This window comes from Hemicordylus capensis, chromosome 2, assembly GCF_027244095.1.
Source record: "Hemicordylus capensis ecotype Gifberg chromosome 2, rHemCap1.1.pri, whole genome shotgun sequence".
Taxonomy (NCBI): Eukaryota; Metazoa; Chordata; class Lepidosauria; order Squamata; family Cordylidae; genus Hemicordylus; species Hemicordylus capensis.
Window position 1 is genome coordinate 293,731,373 of NC_069658.1, and position 16,104 is coordinate 293,747,476.

At 40.8% G+C, this 16,104-nt stretch overlaps 1 protein-coding gene across 4 annotated transcripts in view; it reads right to left on the bottom strand.

Annotated features, from left to right (window-relative positions):
* RAD18 (RAD18 E3 ubiquitin protein ligase) overlaps positions 1-16,104 on the bottom strand; it is a 204,717-nt gene that overhangs the window by 64,242 nt on the left and 124,371 nt on the right. For 3 of the 4 annotated variants that reach the window (XM_053299451.1, XM_053299453.1, XM_053299452.1), the window contains exon 12: positions 2,732-2,794. The exons of the other annotated variant lie outside the window; for it this stretch is intronic. In XM_053299451.1, coding sequence (XP_053155426.1) covers positions 2,732-2,794 — 63 coding nt within the window. The remainder of the gene's footprint in view (positions 1-2,731; positions 2,795-16,104) is intronic. 4 annotated transcript variants of the gene reach the window in all.

Below are 16,104 nucleotides of genomic sequence, written 5' to 3' on the forward strand. Positions count from 1 at the left end.
CAGAGAGGGAAGAGGGGGAAAGCAAAGAGCAATTTGTTGCTCAGCTGGGAGGCCCCCTCTCCCTAAGGAGCACAGGAACATTTGTTCCTTCCCCTTGTTCAATTATAGCTTTGTCACTGGTGCAGGGGCAGCACACTGCTGGGGGATGGCTTGCTATCCTTGGCTCAGATGGGTAACCTTGGCAGCTGACTTGCCTATGCCAGTGGCCTTCCTTTGCCACCTGCCCACTCCAGACTCACTCCAAGCAGATGGACTAGGGCAGTAGTTCACAAACTGTGCGTTGCACCACCCTGTGGAGGCACCATTATCCGTCAGAGATATCGCAGACATCACCCTGACAGGGATGCCAACAGTCCCACATTACATAGGATGTCCCACATTTTCAGATGAAAGTGCCTGTCCTGTCCGAGACACTCTTTTCCCCGTATTTTGGTGGCTGGAGTGGAAGGTGGGCAGCAGCAGTCAATGTGAGCTCCATGGAGCTCTTTCCCTGCTGGCTTGAAGGCTTCTGCTGCTGTTGAGCTGCTCTGAGCCTCCTGTCCCTTTCCTCCAGCAATCAGCTGAGGGCTTGCACAGGAGCCTGCATGAGGTGGCAAAAGGGAGCAAGTGAAAAAAGAAAGTGGGCTCAAGTCTGTCCAAAGTAGTGAGAGTCTTGGGCAGGAAAAATGCTGCACCTTTGTAGAACCCAACACCATTCAATTTGTATACTGCAGCTCTTTTTCATCTGACTTCTGTGAGATAATAGTCAGTCTGATTCATTCAGGCTGAGAATGGATAAGAGAAGACATCTAGCTTCTCTTATCTTCTCCATCTGGCTTCTTTTATCCATTAGTCATGTCTGTCTGTAGAGAGGGGTGGGGGAGAACATTGCAACCCTTTGCGTTCTTGCTAATTTAACTCAGCTTTTCTCAGCTGCCTGCCTAGAAAAAGACAGGAGCAAACAATTGCAGGCAGTGAAATGGGTTGCCCCTCCCCACTCCCGTTCAGCGCACACTTGAGCAATCTGCAGCAACGCAAAGCCCATTCAAACTGTTTGATCACAGAGCTTGATAAATGAGCATGTTTGTAAAATGGGGAAATTATTTTGCTGCTACTGTGGATTTTTTTTAAAAAAAAACTCCTTAGAAGAAAAGGATAGACGAGCAAGGTAAAAGTGACTGCTTCCCCATGCTGCATCAGTTTTTGGAACAAAATGAAGTTCAATTGAATGAGGAATTAAAGTCTGTTGGACACTCCATGCACACTTCGGGAAGTATTTTTCAGAAGACTTTGAACAGTACAGGTGGGTCAGAAATCCCCAACAAATTTCAATACCAGTGAGGAGGAGCAACTCACTGACTTTTCAAGAGACTCTACATTGAAAGCCAAGTTTCTTTTGTTATCGTCGCCTGAATTTTGGAGCCTAGTGAAGCATGAATACTCAGAAATTAGCAACAGAGCCCTGCCTATACTAGTGTCCTTTGCAACTTCCTACCTATGTGAAGATGGGTTTGCAGCACTGGGGTCATCAAATCAAAGTACAGATCAAGGGTAAATGTTGAGAAGGAGATGTGCATCACCATTTTGAAAATGCTACCCAGATTTGATGAATTATGCAAGAAAAAACAAGCTCACCCATCCCATTAAGAGGCACAAACAAGAGAACACGTATGTCTGCCACATTTTAAAAAGATTTGTGTTTCATTTTTACTTTTTTTCTAAAAGCAATGTCAGTTGAATTTTACAAAGCAATGTGACTATTTTTTCCATTTTCCAAACTTTTCCACATGGAAATAATCAATAAAACTATTTAGCAAGTGTTTTTACCATTTTTATTAAGTTTTCCCCAAAATTTATTAAGTTCTGAGATTGTACACTATGAGTGTGTAGGTCTTGAAGGTGATGAAAATAAAAACTATATTACTTTTGACCTATTATTTCATTTTCAAATTTACTAACTTACGTAAAATATCGCAGAGTCATAGAAGCGTTGGTACAGGGGAGGCACTAAGAAAATGTGACAGGTCAAGGGAGGCAAGGTTCCAAAAAGTTTGAAAACCTCTGGACTAGGAAATAACACTGGCAGCAGACGGTCTGTTTCTTTGAAATCCTTGCATATGCCAACTGTGTTGCCCCTGGAAGCTGTAATGAATTTCGATTGTGGACTTTTGTAACCCCCACACCTATGTGTCAATTGTCTCTTTCACTCTGCTTCAATCCACAATGTGAAGCACAAGGTGGTTTGTTTGTTTTTTGATGGGTTTTTTAAAAAAGATTTGTGTTATTTTAAAACAGTTGTAGAAACAAATGAAGGGAGAGGATACCAGATTAACCAGAACTAATTTTCTGGCATGTTGCAATGAAATATACCTGCTGTAATAAGAGCTCAATTCATAGTTAAAAGTTTCTGTTTAAATTCTGTGATTAGTACAGTAATGAGGGACTGTTCATGTTTGTTTGTTTCTCTATTACATACAGAAATTCTTCCATTAACATTTTCTAAACAAAGATTTTTGCTTGAAAACATGCTTGAATAAAAAACTTCCTCCTAAAAGCAGTTCTTGCATTTATATGCCATCAGAAATCATGATTTGTATCAGAGCAAAAAGAATACAAGTAGGAAATACAACACCATACAATATTTGACATGCTTTCCAATTACACTGGCTGGGTTTCCCATTAGCTGAGTAAAAAAAATAAATCAATGATAACTTTTATGGCATGAAAAACAATTACCTTGTATAGCACTTACTTATCTGATGAGCCTGAACACATCCCAGCAATTTCTAAATCTCTTATGATGTCTGAACTTGAGCTGAAAGGCAAAATAAGATTTATCTTAGACTGCCTGTTGACAAGTGTAAGGAATTTCAGTGTAGCAGGTAAAGAAACTATTGCCCAAGGAAAAGGATAAAAGCAACTGTGAGTTCCTGGAATAGCAAAATGATCACAATCCAGGCTTCTGTGGAAAGAAATTCCGTGTTTCTCATCAGGCCTACCAATACAATCACACTTTGCATACAGTCTACCTCCTCGCCACTAGTAATCCAGTATGGGTGGGGCAAGGGGATGGGACTCAAACATTCATAGTTACAGATCTAGATACATTGAAAAGATGATGAAGAAAGGGGATCAAGATTATGTAGCTATGTAAGGCAGGATGAATGCTCTGAAGTTCAATGCAATGTAATTGCTATGAACAGGCAGCAAGTAGTTTTGAAGCAGCTCCTCCTCCATGGTTCAAGACACAACACTGGAAAGATACCTTCCAAATTCTGATCCTCCCTCTCCCTCTGATTATCTGATTTTTAAATAATCAGATTTATTTAAAATGCTTTGTTGCATTGCACTTGCCATAAGCTTTGGCAATATAATTTTCTTCAAAAGGCAGAGAAGCTGAATTAATTATTTGTATCTGTCTTCACCACAGTATGTATGGTATATGGCAGATATCCATAGGAACATAGGAAGTCGCCTTATACTGTGTCAGACCACTGGCCCACCCAAACTGGCAGCGGCTCTCCAAGGTTTCAGGGAGGGTTCTTTCCCAGTCCTTCCTGGAGATGCCAGGGATTGAACCTGGGACCTTCTGCATGCAAAGCGAATGCTCTAACACTGAGCTATGGATGCATCCATGCCTGGTCTGACTTTTTGAGGGAGTAAGTCTGAAGAACTATGTCAAATATGATGAGAGTATTTTCTGAAGTACATCAAGAAATTAAAAATTAGCAGATCAACAGATCCACATGGTGTCCCTAAAATTGGTTTCTGTGCCAAAAGACTGTAAAGCAGCCCATGTAACACAGATTTTTAGAATGGGATCCACAAAAATACAGGCCATTTTGCTTAATTTGTCTTCCATAATTATGGAAAAATATGGGATATCTGCAGTAACAAATATATCTAAGCTTCTTACTGGTTTAGTTGTCCATTTTAGCACATAAGATTTGGCAATATCTTGTTTGGATTCTTCAGCGGATTTCAAAATATCATGGCTTGGAAGGATAGTTTTAATTAAAATGGCTGTTATTCCTCACTTTTTGTTTGCAGTAGAAAAATATTATTCCAATGTAATAGAATAAAAGTAGTTGCTCCTGGGCTGTGGAATGTGCTCCCTTATATACATTCATAGTATAACATCTTTACCCACCTTCAAGAGAACCCTTAAGACACTTTTTTTTAAGCCAGGCTACATCGTTTTTTAGCCAGTAACTGTTGAATGTTTTAAGTTATTTTAACAGCTTGTTTAATTTTGTTTTTGTTGTGTTTCTTTTTGTGAACTGCCTAGAGCCTTTGCAGACAGGTGGGGTGTGTGTGGGTGTGACTCTCTCTCTCTCTCTCTCTCTCTCTCTCTCTCACACACACACACACACACAATATTAATTAATAGATCTCAGTTGAAAAGCAAAGAATGCTAATCCGGATTTAATGGAACAATAAGAAATCAAGGGTTGCTTTAAAGATAATGCAGAGACCAAAAGAGAGCAAAGGTACTATATGCCTTCATATTAAATTTATATTACTACTAAAGGAGGACCTCTTTAATCACGGGCCCAGCACCAGCAGTTTCATGTATCCATTGGCATAAAAAGGGTTAAACTCGTGTATCCGCAGGTTGGGGGTGGCTGGAAGTTACCTAGGAGGTCATTTTGAGTTCAGGAGCCATTTTATGGCTCTTTTTTTAAAAGTGGGGGCTGTGATTTTCGGTGAGTTTTTTGCTCTTGGAAGAGGGCAGTGGAGCATGGTAGGGCATATTATGTGGCTCGCTATGTCATTGTGGGGGAGATTTGGGGGCAATTTTGGGTGGCGCAGGAACTTAACCCCGAAATTTACCTTCACTTTAATGCCCTGTTATTTGCGGATTCGCTATCCGCACCCATCCCACAGAATGGAACCCCTGAGAATAATGGAGTTCTCCTGTATGCTGTTAGGCCGACAATGTTAATTAAATGGAACTAGTGATGAGCCTTGGTTTGTTTATAGATCAAAACAGTAATACATTTCCATTAAAGCATATTTGATGGAAGACAAAGGACAATGTATCAGAAAAAATTTGAAGTGTGAAAACCCCCTTTTGAAGACTACAATAGAGGACTGGGATAAGTCCCAATATTTCTGTATTCGCTAACTTTATATGCAGTAAAGTTTTTTGTATAACAAGTGAAGAATACATTTGGGTTAGAAACATCATACGTTTTTGTAATATAGTATATCAAGGTAAATTTATTACTTTGAAAGAAGTTTTAAAGAGCTCATGAATACTGAGCCAATAAGTATATTGAATGCAATACTTGGTTTCAGTAGTTTCAAGTAAGAAGCTACATCAATACAAAAATTGAACAGGAACTGTTTAGAACTAAATTAATGGAATAAATTTTTTATGACAGGCAACAACTAAGGGTTCCTTCTCCAAAGTGTATGTATTGCTGAATACATATTTTAAAGAAAGGGAAATATTTTAAAGATGGGATGTGATTTTAGAGTGACCCATCATGGATAAAGAGTGGAGACCTGCTTTTTACAGGAGTTTCAATCAATACAATATGCATTAATTTACATATTACAGAGTTACAAAATACTCAATAGTATCTGACCCCAAATAAATTAAGTAAAATGTTTCCAGAAATTAAGTAAAATGTTCCCCAATTAAGAAGCAAGAGACAAAATAAACCAGGGTTTTTTTAAAAAATTCAATGGAGGCTATTTCTTGAATACTAGCAGAGCAAATATATTGCTCTGACACCAGGGCACCTCGGCAGATAAGGAAGCCCCAGCTTCCCATTGAGTAAACATGTGACAGCTGCCTTGTCTAGCTTAAACCTAATGAGAGGGCTGTGGGCCACCCCCAGCCTCAAAGGCAGGATGCTTCTGAGTAGCAGTTGCAGGGGAGAAACAGCAGGAGAGAGGGCATGCCCTCAACTCCTGCCTGTGGCTTCCAGCGGCATCTGGTGGGCCACTGTGTAAAACAGGCTGCTGGACTAGATGGGCCTTGGGCCTGATCCAGCAGGGCTGTTCTTATGTTCTTAACAGCCCCCACCTGCAGTTACAGGATGTTCTGGAAGGGCATTGCAATGTCTGTGGAGGACATCCTGACAGGTGCAATCTCAACATGCCCCTTCATTTGTGCTGCTGGGTCATATTGTTTGAACAGACCCATTAATGAATAGGTTTTCATCCCTCTTTCCCCCACTCATCCATCTAAAACTGGTTATGATACTACAAGTTGCTCTACTTGTAAATATGTTTACAGATTATTAGTCTAGTGCTAGGAGATAGCTAAAATGTTCTATGTTTGTTTTATGCTTGTATATTTTATTCTACCAGCAGTAATCCTTGTTCCTCATAAAAATCTTCTTATAATTCGACTTACTGGGTTGGGTGTGTGATCAATCTCTAATTATTGGCTCAAATCGAAATTGCATTCGGTAGGGCTGGCAGCTCTTGTTTATAAAGATGAATTTAATTCATTGTGGAAGAACTTGGTGGCTAAGGAATTTAATGTTATTCGGATGAGCTCATTACTTCAAGCAAAAGAAGCTAATGATCACAGTAAAACAGTGTCTGATGGGCATAGGCAAAATGACGTTGCTAGGATTTCAAAGCATAGCAAGAGGTGGTATCAGGATCAGCTAAATAAATTGGCAAATTATTCTGTTTCTGTTACAATCCTATCTCATAGGAGAACATTTGTGCTTGAAAAATTTGATGTACACCCCTCAGTATTGGAAGAAAGACAGGGGCGTATCTAGGGGTGGGGCAGGCAGGGCACGTGCCCCGGGCGCCACCTGAAGGGGGGCGCCATTTTTAAAAATTATTTTTTTAAAAAAATGGCCACTGAAAAGAAAATGGCCACTGTGCATGCTCAAATGGCCTCTGTGAGGCCCCCATGCCAGGCCTCACAGAGGCCATTTGAGCATGTGTGGTGGCCATTTTGTTTTCAGCGGCAAGATAGATAGATATAGATATAGATATAGATATAGATATAGATATAGATATAGATATAAATGGCCACCACACATGCTCAAATGGTCCCTGCAAAGCCCTAGAGGCCAGCGAGGGGAGCGGGAACCTTTGCAGACCCACCCCACAGCCTTTAGGGGCTACAGGTATTTTTTATTTTATTTTTTTAAATAATAATAATATAATAAGTCACTGTACACATATTCAGTTTGGCACTATGTACAGAGAATCAGGGCTTGTGAATAATGAGCTGAAGCTTATGAGCTAGGATTGTATTCATTTGCTCTTTGCTTCTTGTTATAAGTGAGTTAAATGTGATGTCTTAATATGGCTATTAATGGTGAGTTTGTCTTTCAATCAGTGTGAAATTAGTATTAATTAGCCTTAGTATTAAGGCCCACTGGGAGTTTCTTGCTCTCTTTCTCTCATTTTAACTGTCTTTCTGAAATACTAGAATATATTCCAAGCAGTGACACAGTTTACTCTGCATATCTTTTAATTATTTTCAGAGTAAATAGGGAAAAGTCAAATTCTCCATTTCTTTTAAAAACTTATGTAATAGTGATGCTACAATGCATAGTAGAGAATTAGACATTAGTTTTCCAAGTATACCTCCACATAGTATTTGGGTATTTCATGAGCCCCAGCATACTGAAATTTGTAGTTTTCTAAATTGTTTTTGAAAAATTAAAAGATTAACGAGCTTGACTTGTATTTTTCAGCTGATATTATGGTAAAGTTATCTGAAAGATGGGTGTTGGATGTTTGGACAAGGGGCGCAATTTCAGTGCTTGCCCTAGGTGCTATTTTCCCTAGATACGCCTCTGAGGAAAGATAAGCTATAATTCCATAAGAAGCTAGAATCCCAGCAGAGGAGAGGGAGAACCCATCTGCTTCCCCTTCAGTGCTACTTGGGGTGGAAGACTGAGTGTGTGCTGTTGGCTCCTTCTGCTACCACCTGCCTGCTTCTGAGACTGTAGTCTGCTGCCTCTGGGTAACATCTGGGGAGTGTTTGCAGGACTGGGGCCAGGGGTGGGTGACTCAGCAGTTCCTGGGGTCAGCTGCCCAGCTCTGGGCTTTTATAGGAACACTGCCTGTGGCTCCTTTGGGGGAGCCACTTCGGGTGGATAACGAGAGCAAGGGCCAGGCTGTTTGGCTCAGAAGCCCTTGTGGTGTGTGAAGGTGGGTGGGTATTTTAATTCAGCTTCTGTCTAAAATCCTGGTGGTTGGGGGTGGGGTCAAGAGGGCACTTAATGACCACTGGCAGGTGGTTTAACCACCTCTAAACTCTGAAACACGTCCAGTCCTCCCACCAGCACAGTCCAGTTCTGGCCTCAGCTCAGCCACATGCGTGGAGGCCAGAACTGAACCACTCTGCTTGGAGTAACAGAACCGGTCCAGAGTTTAGAGGAGCCCCATTCTGCCACTGTTGATGCCCCCTCACTGCCCCCCCCCCACACTGATCACCACTAGAAGTATTTTAAAGGCAGTGTTCCCCCGCCCTTTGCTTGTAAAGGGGAATCCCCACCGGATTCCCCTTTATAAACATACCCCTTGAACCAAATTGAACTGGTTATGGACTGGTCCTATCACCAAATCAAATTGGTAGTCTGGTTCAACTAAAACTGGATCATGGACTGGTGTTCCAGTACTAATTCAGTTCAAATCTGAACCAAACAGCTAGAATCAGTACTATGCACACCCCTATTAATAACCCCATTAAGTGAAAAGTCACCTCATCGGTCTGATCAATTTTATATTTCCTGGCTTTTGTCTGATCAGAGCATTGAACTAATGTATAATGTTGCTCAGTTTTGCACTGTTATTTATAGAATTCATCATCAAATCAAGTAAGCACTGTTCCCCCCTTTTCTCTTTTAATGGATATTTTGATTTTAATTTGTTTTAAGTTATGTAGCAAAGACTGGTTGCTGACCGCAATAAAGAGATTGATTTATATGAGTGTGTGTGTTTTGAATACTACAAGAATAAGGTTCTCTCTCATGTGCCTCAGGTAGTCCCTCAGGTAGTCATGTCCCTCAGGTAGTCATTCTACCTGATAAGCAAGAAAAATGGAAAATCTGATATTATCTCCTTCCATGGAAACTAAACCGGCTGATAACCCAAACAGCAATCCAGAGAAGCACAGATCCTCCTTAGTGTGTCTCAAGCTGGACTGAGTGAAGGAGATGGTGGCAGCTAACAAAAGGGTCCGGGAGTAACCTTGGGGTGAAACAAGTCAAGTGTCTGGCTCCATGGTCTCCACAAATGATTCTGATTAGGGATGTGCACGAACCGGTCCACAGGCCATGTTAGAGGTCTGCGAACTGGTTCGCATGCTGCCCGGTCCGGCACCAGAGTGGGGGGGGGAGGTGTCACTTTAAGAGCGGGGGGGTTGTACTTACCCCTCCTGCCGCTTTTCCCCCTCCGATGCTCCATTTTAAAGTAAAATCTTCGGGGTGGCAGCGTTTCTCCCTGCTGCCCCTGCCCCCTTGTTGACTGTCAAACACGGAAGTAACGTCCTCGCATATGCGCGCCGCTGATGTCCACGCACTGCGCAGTGTGTGTGACGTGTGTGGCATGTGCATGCGTGGACGTTACTTCCATGTTTGGCAATCAACAAGGGGGCAGGGGCGGCAGGGAGGAATGCTGCCACCCCGAAGATTTTACTTAAAAATGGAGCACCAGAGGGGGGAAAGCGGCAGGAGGGGTAAGTACACCCCCCCACTCTTAAAGCGACCCCCCCCCGGTGTCGGACCGCACCTCCGCTGTCCGTGCACATCTATAATTCTGATACTGTTAAGAGCTGCGGTTAGGAGCCACACATGTGAATATGTAAAATGAATTTATAAAACAAGTATGTGTGCACTAATCACTTTCTAATTATCAGTTGTCCTCAAGAGACCTGAAAGCTCAAGCAGATAATAATGTAAGATTTATTTTTTTAAAAAAAAATTCTAATAGAAAGCTTGTGACAGCAGCTCTTTACCAAAATTCTGGATGCATTTTTGATTATTTCCCATAACAAGATCAGCCCACTCTATTTGGCATTCTATGTTATTACACATGAAGCATTTTTTAAAATTAAAAAAAACACCACCACTGCTGTAGCATGGAAAAATGAAGTAAACATTAAAGTATGTTGATTTTTTACTACAAGTCTGCTTTTAAAAGCAAGAGACCCACACTTCCAATGGAAATTCCAAAATGGCAACTATAGATTTAGAGAAACACAGAAAGTTAGAAGTATTAAAATAAACACACACACACACACACGCCAAAAAAGCTATATGGGCCCATAATGTGGAATGCCATCAGAAAAAAAAAACCAAAAACAAATGGATCGTTGCCCTACTGAAAATGCCATCCTAATTCCTGACGCAAAGACACTATATTTCATATTGTAGTAACAAGAGTTTATACTTGCTTCTCCCCTTGTAGAATCAAAGCACCTAACAACAAATAAAACCATACAATTTAAAATCAAAACCACAATAAAGCAGCAAAGCATTAAGGAACCTCACTAAGCAAGAGTACAATCATCACGTGATAACACTCTTTCTGGAACATCCAACTTGAGACTGAAGTTGGAAGACGGCATGTGTTTTTTCATCAAATACCTATCTCCCAACACAGAAAGCTATCATGCCAGGGAGAAGAATTCTTTACCACATAAGTAATTTGTCTTTTGGGGCCTTCATTTTTTTTGGTTTTGAGAATTGGATTTTAGGTATTTTGAAGCGGGGTTTCTAGGAGCTTGAGCTTTCCCTAACAAATGTAGAGCTCAACCTATACTTGTTGCGGATCTAGGAATGACAGATTTTACCACTGCAAACTATTTCAAGTCAGTAGCCGAAAGCTCCCCAAGTGTTGTAAAGACAGGGAAAAGGCATGTTTGGATGCCAGCATTTATGTGAACATCATGTATTGCCAAAGTATCAGAATTCCTCCACACTTCAAGGAAAACTGCAATTAGAAGTTGAACAGCAGTTAATATCTCAGAAATGTTTTGCCTTCAAGGAATTCAGTTTGAATTCAGATTATACTAAAGTTTTATCTAATCTAATCGATCTAATAAAAATAAAATAAAATAAAATAAAATAAAATAAATAAATAAATAAAATAATCAATCAATCAATCAATCAATCAATCATCCTGTTTCCCCCAGTGGCCAATCAGATGACTCTGGGAGACCCATAAGCAGTAGATGAAGGAATACTCCCTGTCATCCATTTGGTATTCATAAGCATACTGCCTCTGAACCTGCCACTGATCCTCCATGAATTTGTCTAATCCCCTTTTAAAGCCATGCAAGACAGTGGATATTAACACATCTTGTGGCATTGAATTCAATATATTAAGTGTTTTGTAAAGAAAAGAATGCTTTCCCAGCCAAAAGGCCGAGTATACAAACCCAAGGGGCAGGGGCGTAACAAGGCTGGAGTGGGTCCAGAGACAAAATTTTAAAATGGGCCCCTTGCTGATATACACACACACACACTTCACAATATATAGTGCGCTTGCACTCACATCCCCATTATGAATATGGTGGATATTTATATAGTTATATTTATAACTATATCATTATAAATATAAATATAAATATATTTATATTTATATAGTTATATAGTTAATTATATAGAAAAATAGGTCATTAATTCACATGGGGTTATGAAATCTCATGACTCCTCTCTGTCCCTTACAGATACATTTATACACAAGCGACATGGAAGATGCTGAAAGGCATCATATCATACTTTGCAGGAGATGGCAATGGTAAACCCCTCCTGTATTCTACCTAAGACAACCACAGGGCTCTGTAATCGCCAGGAGTCGACATCAACCCAACGGCACACTTTACCTTTACATGTCCAGAACTGAGAGAGAGTACTTAATACTCAGGAGATGGGATGCATGGTAATAACTTCCCGAACAAGTTGAAATTGGCGGGGGGGGAGTTTAGGGGATGTTGTGAGATGATATCTCGGAGCAGCTGCTGTATCCACAGCAATGGCTGTAGAATGATTTCAAATCAGGCTGTCAGCACTCCTCTTGTTTGAATTTGAAGGAGAGAATTGCACGCTTGTTTTCAGCTGCAAGAAAATGAAGAGCAATTGCTCCATTCCTTTGTACAGCCCGATCCTGAACACTTCTACTCAGAAGTAAGCCCCACTGAGCCCCACCAGTTGCTTCTAGTAAACGTGCACAGGGTTGCAGCCATGCAGCCCCTGCCAGTGCTTGTTTACTCAGAAGTAAGAAGTCCCTCTGGATGATTGAACTAAGATTGTTCCTGATCTCAGAGCAGCAGCAGGGAGAAAACATCTCCTTTCACAGGAGCTACCCCCACAGACTTCCAACACTGGCCCCCAGACTTTCAGACACAGACTTTCAACACTGCCCCCCTTCCCTTCCGGCCGCTGCACACTCACCATCCAGCCAAGGCTGCATTCGAAGGGAGTGAAGGGGGACTGTCCTCATGGAAGGCTTCTTGCCAGCTTCTCTAGAAAACTCCACTCCCTCGCTTTAACCCCGTCCCTCCACCCTCACCATGGGGAAGAGCGCTCCCAGCTCAGAGTTGCTTCTGCAGACAAGGACTTTGCTGCATGCATGCTGCCTTTGCTCCGAACCTGGGTTGGCTTTTCCACGGCACTGAAGCTCTGCTGATGTTGGGGAGTCATGTGACTTGCCGCTGGGGGGGGGCCTCAAGGCGTGGGGGCCCCCAGGCAGCCACCTCCCCTTGCCTAATGGTAGTTACGTCCCTGACAAGGGGTCATCAAGTGAAACTGACAAAACTCCTACAAACCAGTTTCACTTGATGACCCCTTGTTATGCTGTTGAGAGAGAAAGTGGGGAAACTTGTTGTGAACCGCCCTGAGACCTTGGGTTAGGGCGCTATAAAAATGTGCAATAATAATAATAAATAATAATAATACTTTCTCTATCTACTTGCATAATTTTATCAGCCTCAACCTTACTCATCATTTTTCTAAACTTAAAAAAAAAGCTTTTAAGGAAGGTGCTTAAGATCCCTGATCATTTCATTGCATGCTTCTATGTCTTTTCCAGCTCTACAATATCCTTCCTGAGATACAGTAACCAGAATGTACACAGTATTTCAGATGTGGTCGCACCATGGATTTAAATAAGGGTCTATTGACAGTTTCCTTGTCTGTACCTTTCCCAGTGTTCCCTTGCATGGAATTTGTCCCGTTCCACACCTGCCACACACTGGGCTTATGTTTTATTAAACTATAGAAGATCCCAAGATTTATTTCCTAATAAGTAATTAACAACTCATACCCCATTAGTGTATATGTGACAGGATTCCAGCCCCACAGTGTGCCTCACTTTACACTTATCCACAACGAACCACATTTGCCATTTTGTTACCCATTCAGTTAGTTTAGAGAGATTCCTTTGAAGCTCTTCACAATCCATTTTGATTTTCAGCATCATAAATAGTCTGGTATCATCTATAAACTTGATCATCTCATTGCTCCAGGATTAGTTTATGAACAAGTTAGGAAGCACTGAACCCATAACAGATCTTTGGGGATCCCACTTTAAGGCATGCTGCTTCTCCATCAGCAAGACTTGTTCTTCTATATTCTTAATACATTTATCTTTAATGATGCATTCCACTGATTTACCTGGGACAAATATTAAGCTAACTGGCCTTTAGTTTTCTGGAACCCCCTGGTTCCCCTTTTAAAAATCTGTGTTAAATTGGCTACCATCCAGTCCTCTGGCATGGGGCCAGATTTTAGGGAAACGCAAGCTGAATTGCACCACAGTATTCAAAGCAAGCTTCATCTTGATTTTACCAATGCTGAAATTGAATAGTCCCTTCCGTTTCAGTGTCATTTTTAAAAAAGGTAGTGTGATTACAGAAGCATGTGTTCTCTGTACTAGCTTGCTTTGTATACATATTAGCTAGTATTTAACACAATAATGTACTAAAGCAGTGATTCACAACTTGTGGTACTCCAGATGTTGCTGGACTACAACTCCCATCAGCTCCAGCTACATTTTTCTTGTGGCTGGAGATGATGGAAATGGTAGTCCAGCAACATCTGGAGTACCACAAGTTGTGAATTTAATTGGAGTACCACAGGTTCAGAACCCCTGTACTAGAAAGACACTCAAAAGGGAGTGTGTGTTTCTTTTAAAAAGAAATTTGTTCTTCTTATTGCTTACCTTCCACCTGTATGCAGAAATCTTATTAAGGAACCAAATGCATGGGAGAAAGTTATGAATCCACTTTAAAAAGGCACACAAACACACATGCAATGTGGTAAAAACAGAGAAGATCAGCTTGCTGTGCTAACACTTCTACTTGGTCAAAATATCAAAGACAAAAGGAAGGAAGGAGACTTCAATATAGAGTGGGCCAAAAGGCTTTCTATATACTCTCCAAGATCTCTCCTGCAGTATTTGTTCAAATTAGAAGAAATATGTCAGTGATTATACTACATAACATTGCTATGGTGCAAAGATCTAAAATTAAAATTGTTTTTCTCACAAAATCTGGGGGGGAAACAACTCCCTCACTCAAGAACAAATGTGAGATGAAACTCCTAGGAATGTTGTACTGTAGCCAACAGAAAATTACAATTTCTTCACAAAGCAAAAGATAATCAAGGAACCTTGGCAGAATCAGATATCCCTAGATTTGAATTGCATCCCTCTTATGCATTAACAATAAGGCTGGCACGCTCTCCCAACTGAATTTCAGAAGCCTAAAATGGCAGAAAAGTACTTCCAAGCAAACATTTAGAATTAATTTTTTTGCATACAGATCTAGTTCATTTGTAGTCTTCACACACACACACACACACACACACACACACACACACACACGTACGTTAAAATGACAGAGCCTCTGAGAATGTGTAACATAAAGGATTCTGGTCCAAGCTCATTCCTGCTATCAACACCAGAAAGCAAGTATGACTGAATTTGACTAGTATGACTGAATAGTGGCCAGGGGGAAATAGTCAAAAAAGGGTGGATGAAAATTTAAGTGAATACTTGTAAAGTTACTGTCAATATGATGGAGATATTGACTCTCCTTGCATTTTTCAACTTCTTGAAAATGTTTTCAAGCGGCTTGCATTTTTCAACATCTTTCGGGGAATGTTTCCTCTTCTTTTGGGAAATTTCTCTCCTTTTTGGATTTTCTCTCTTTTTCTCCATTTTTCCTAGCTTTGGGTTTCCAGCTCTGGCTATAGTTTTTATTTTAATTTTAATATTCATTTGGGTATCCTATTTTGAGGTTTTTCCTTTTGTATTGCGAGACTGCTTTCTGATACCGATTCAGCAGAAGTGGTGAGATGCCTACTAAATAAAATGTTAACTTGATTTCTGGCATGTGTGCTTCACTTTCTGGGCAACAGGCAAACAGCTGGGCAGAACTCAGTAACTTCAAAGCTAAAATTGGGCTATTGGGATTAATCTTAGGAATTAGGAGTAAATAATTCCAAAACATACATATGTTGTTTGTGTTTCAGACTTTGTGAGGTTCATTACATTATTAGGCCTCTCCACCCATTTGGTTTTTGAAGTGTACACCCAATATATTTTAAATGCATAGCTAAAAATGTGATATTTTTAGAATAGTGTACTATGCATGGACTTTACTAAGAGAGCTGGAATGGGCTTGCAGCGTTCTGCTACAGGTACATCCCAGGAAGGTTCCTGAACTACAAGTATTTTGGTGCCTTGGTCTAAAACCTGTGGAAATGTGGTACACCAATTCCAGTCATCACAATAATGATAAACTGAAAGCCATCTATTCAACTGGTTCAAACACTTATACCTCTCTTACAAGAAAAAGGAAGAAAAGGTCTCTTCTGTTTCTTGCTCTCTCCCCATCCCACTTCTTATTATCTACCTTTATTAGATTGTAAATCTGGAACCAGGTTTGTCTCCTTGTGGCAACCTGCTTCACTGCAGTAGCTTCTGAGTCTCCAGGTGCTCTGCTGGTCTGTCCTGTGAGGTCCATTATTGGCTTCCCTACAGACAGGAAGAGTAGAAGAGGCTTCCTTTCTGAAACAGACCTTGCCTCAGTTTCAAGGTTTCCTTGCTGCTTGTGCATTTCTTTTTGTTTGCGTCTTTTCTCTGTCTGTTCCTGACTTATAGCTACTGGTTTGGCCAGGCTACTGG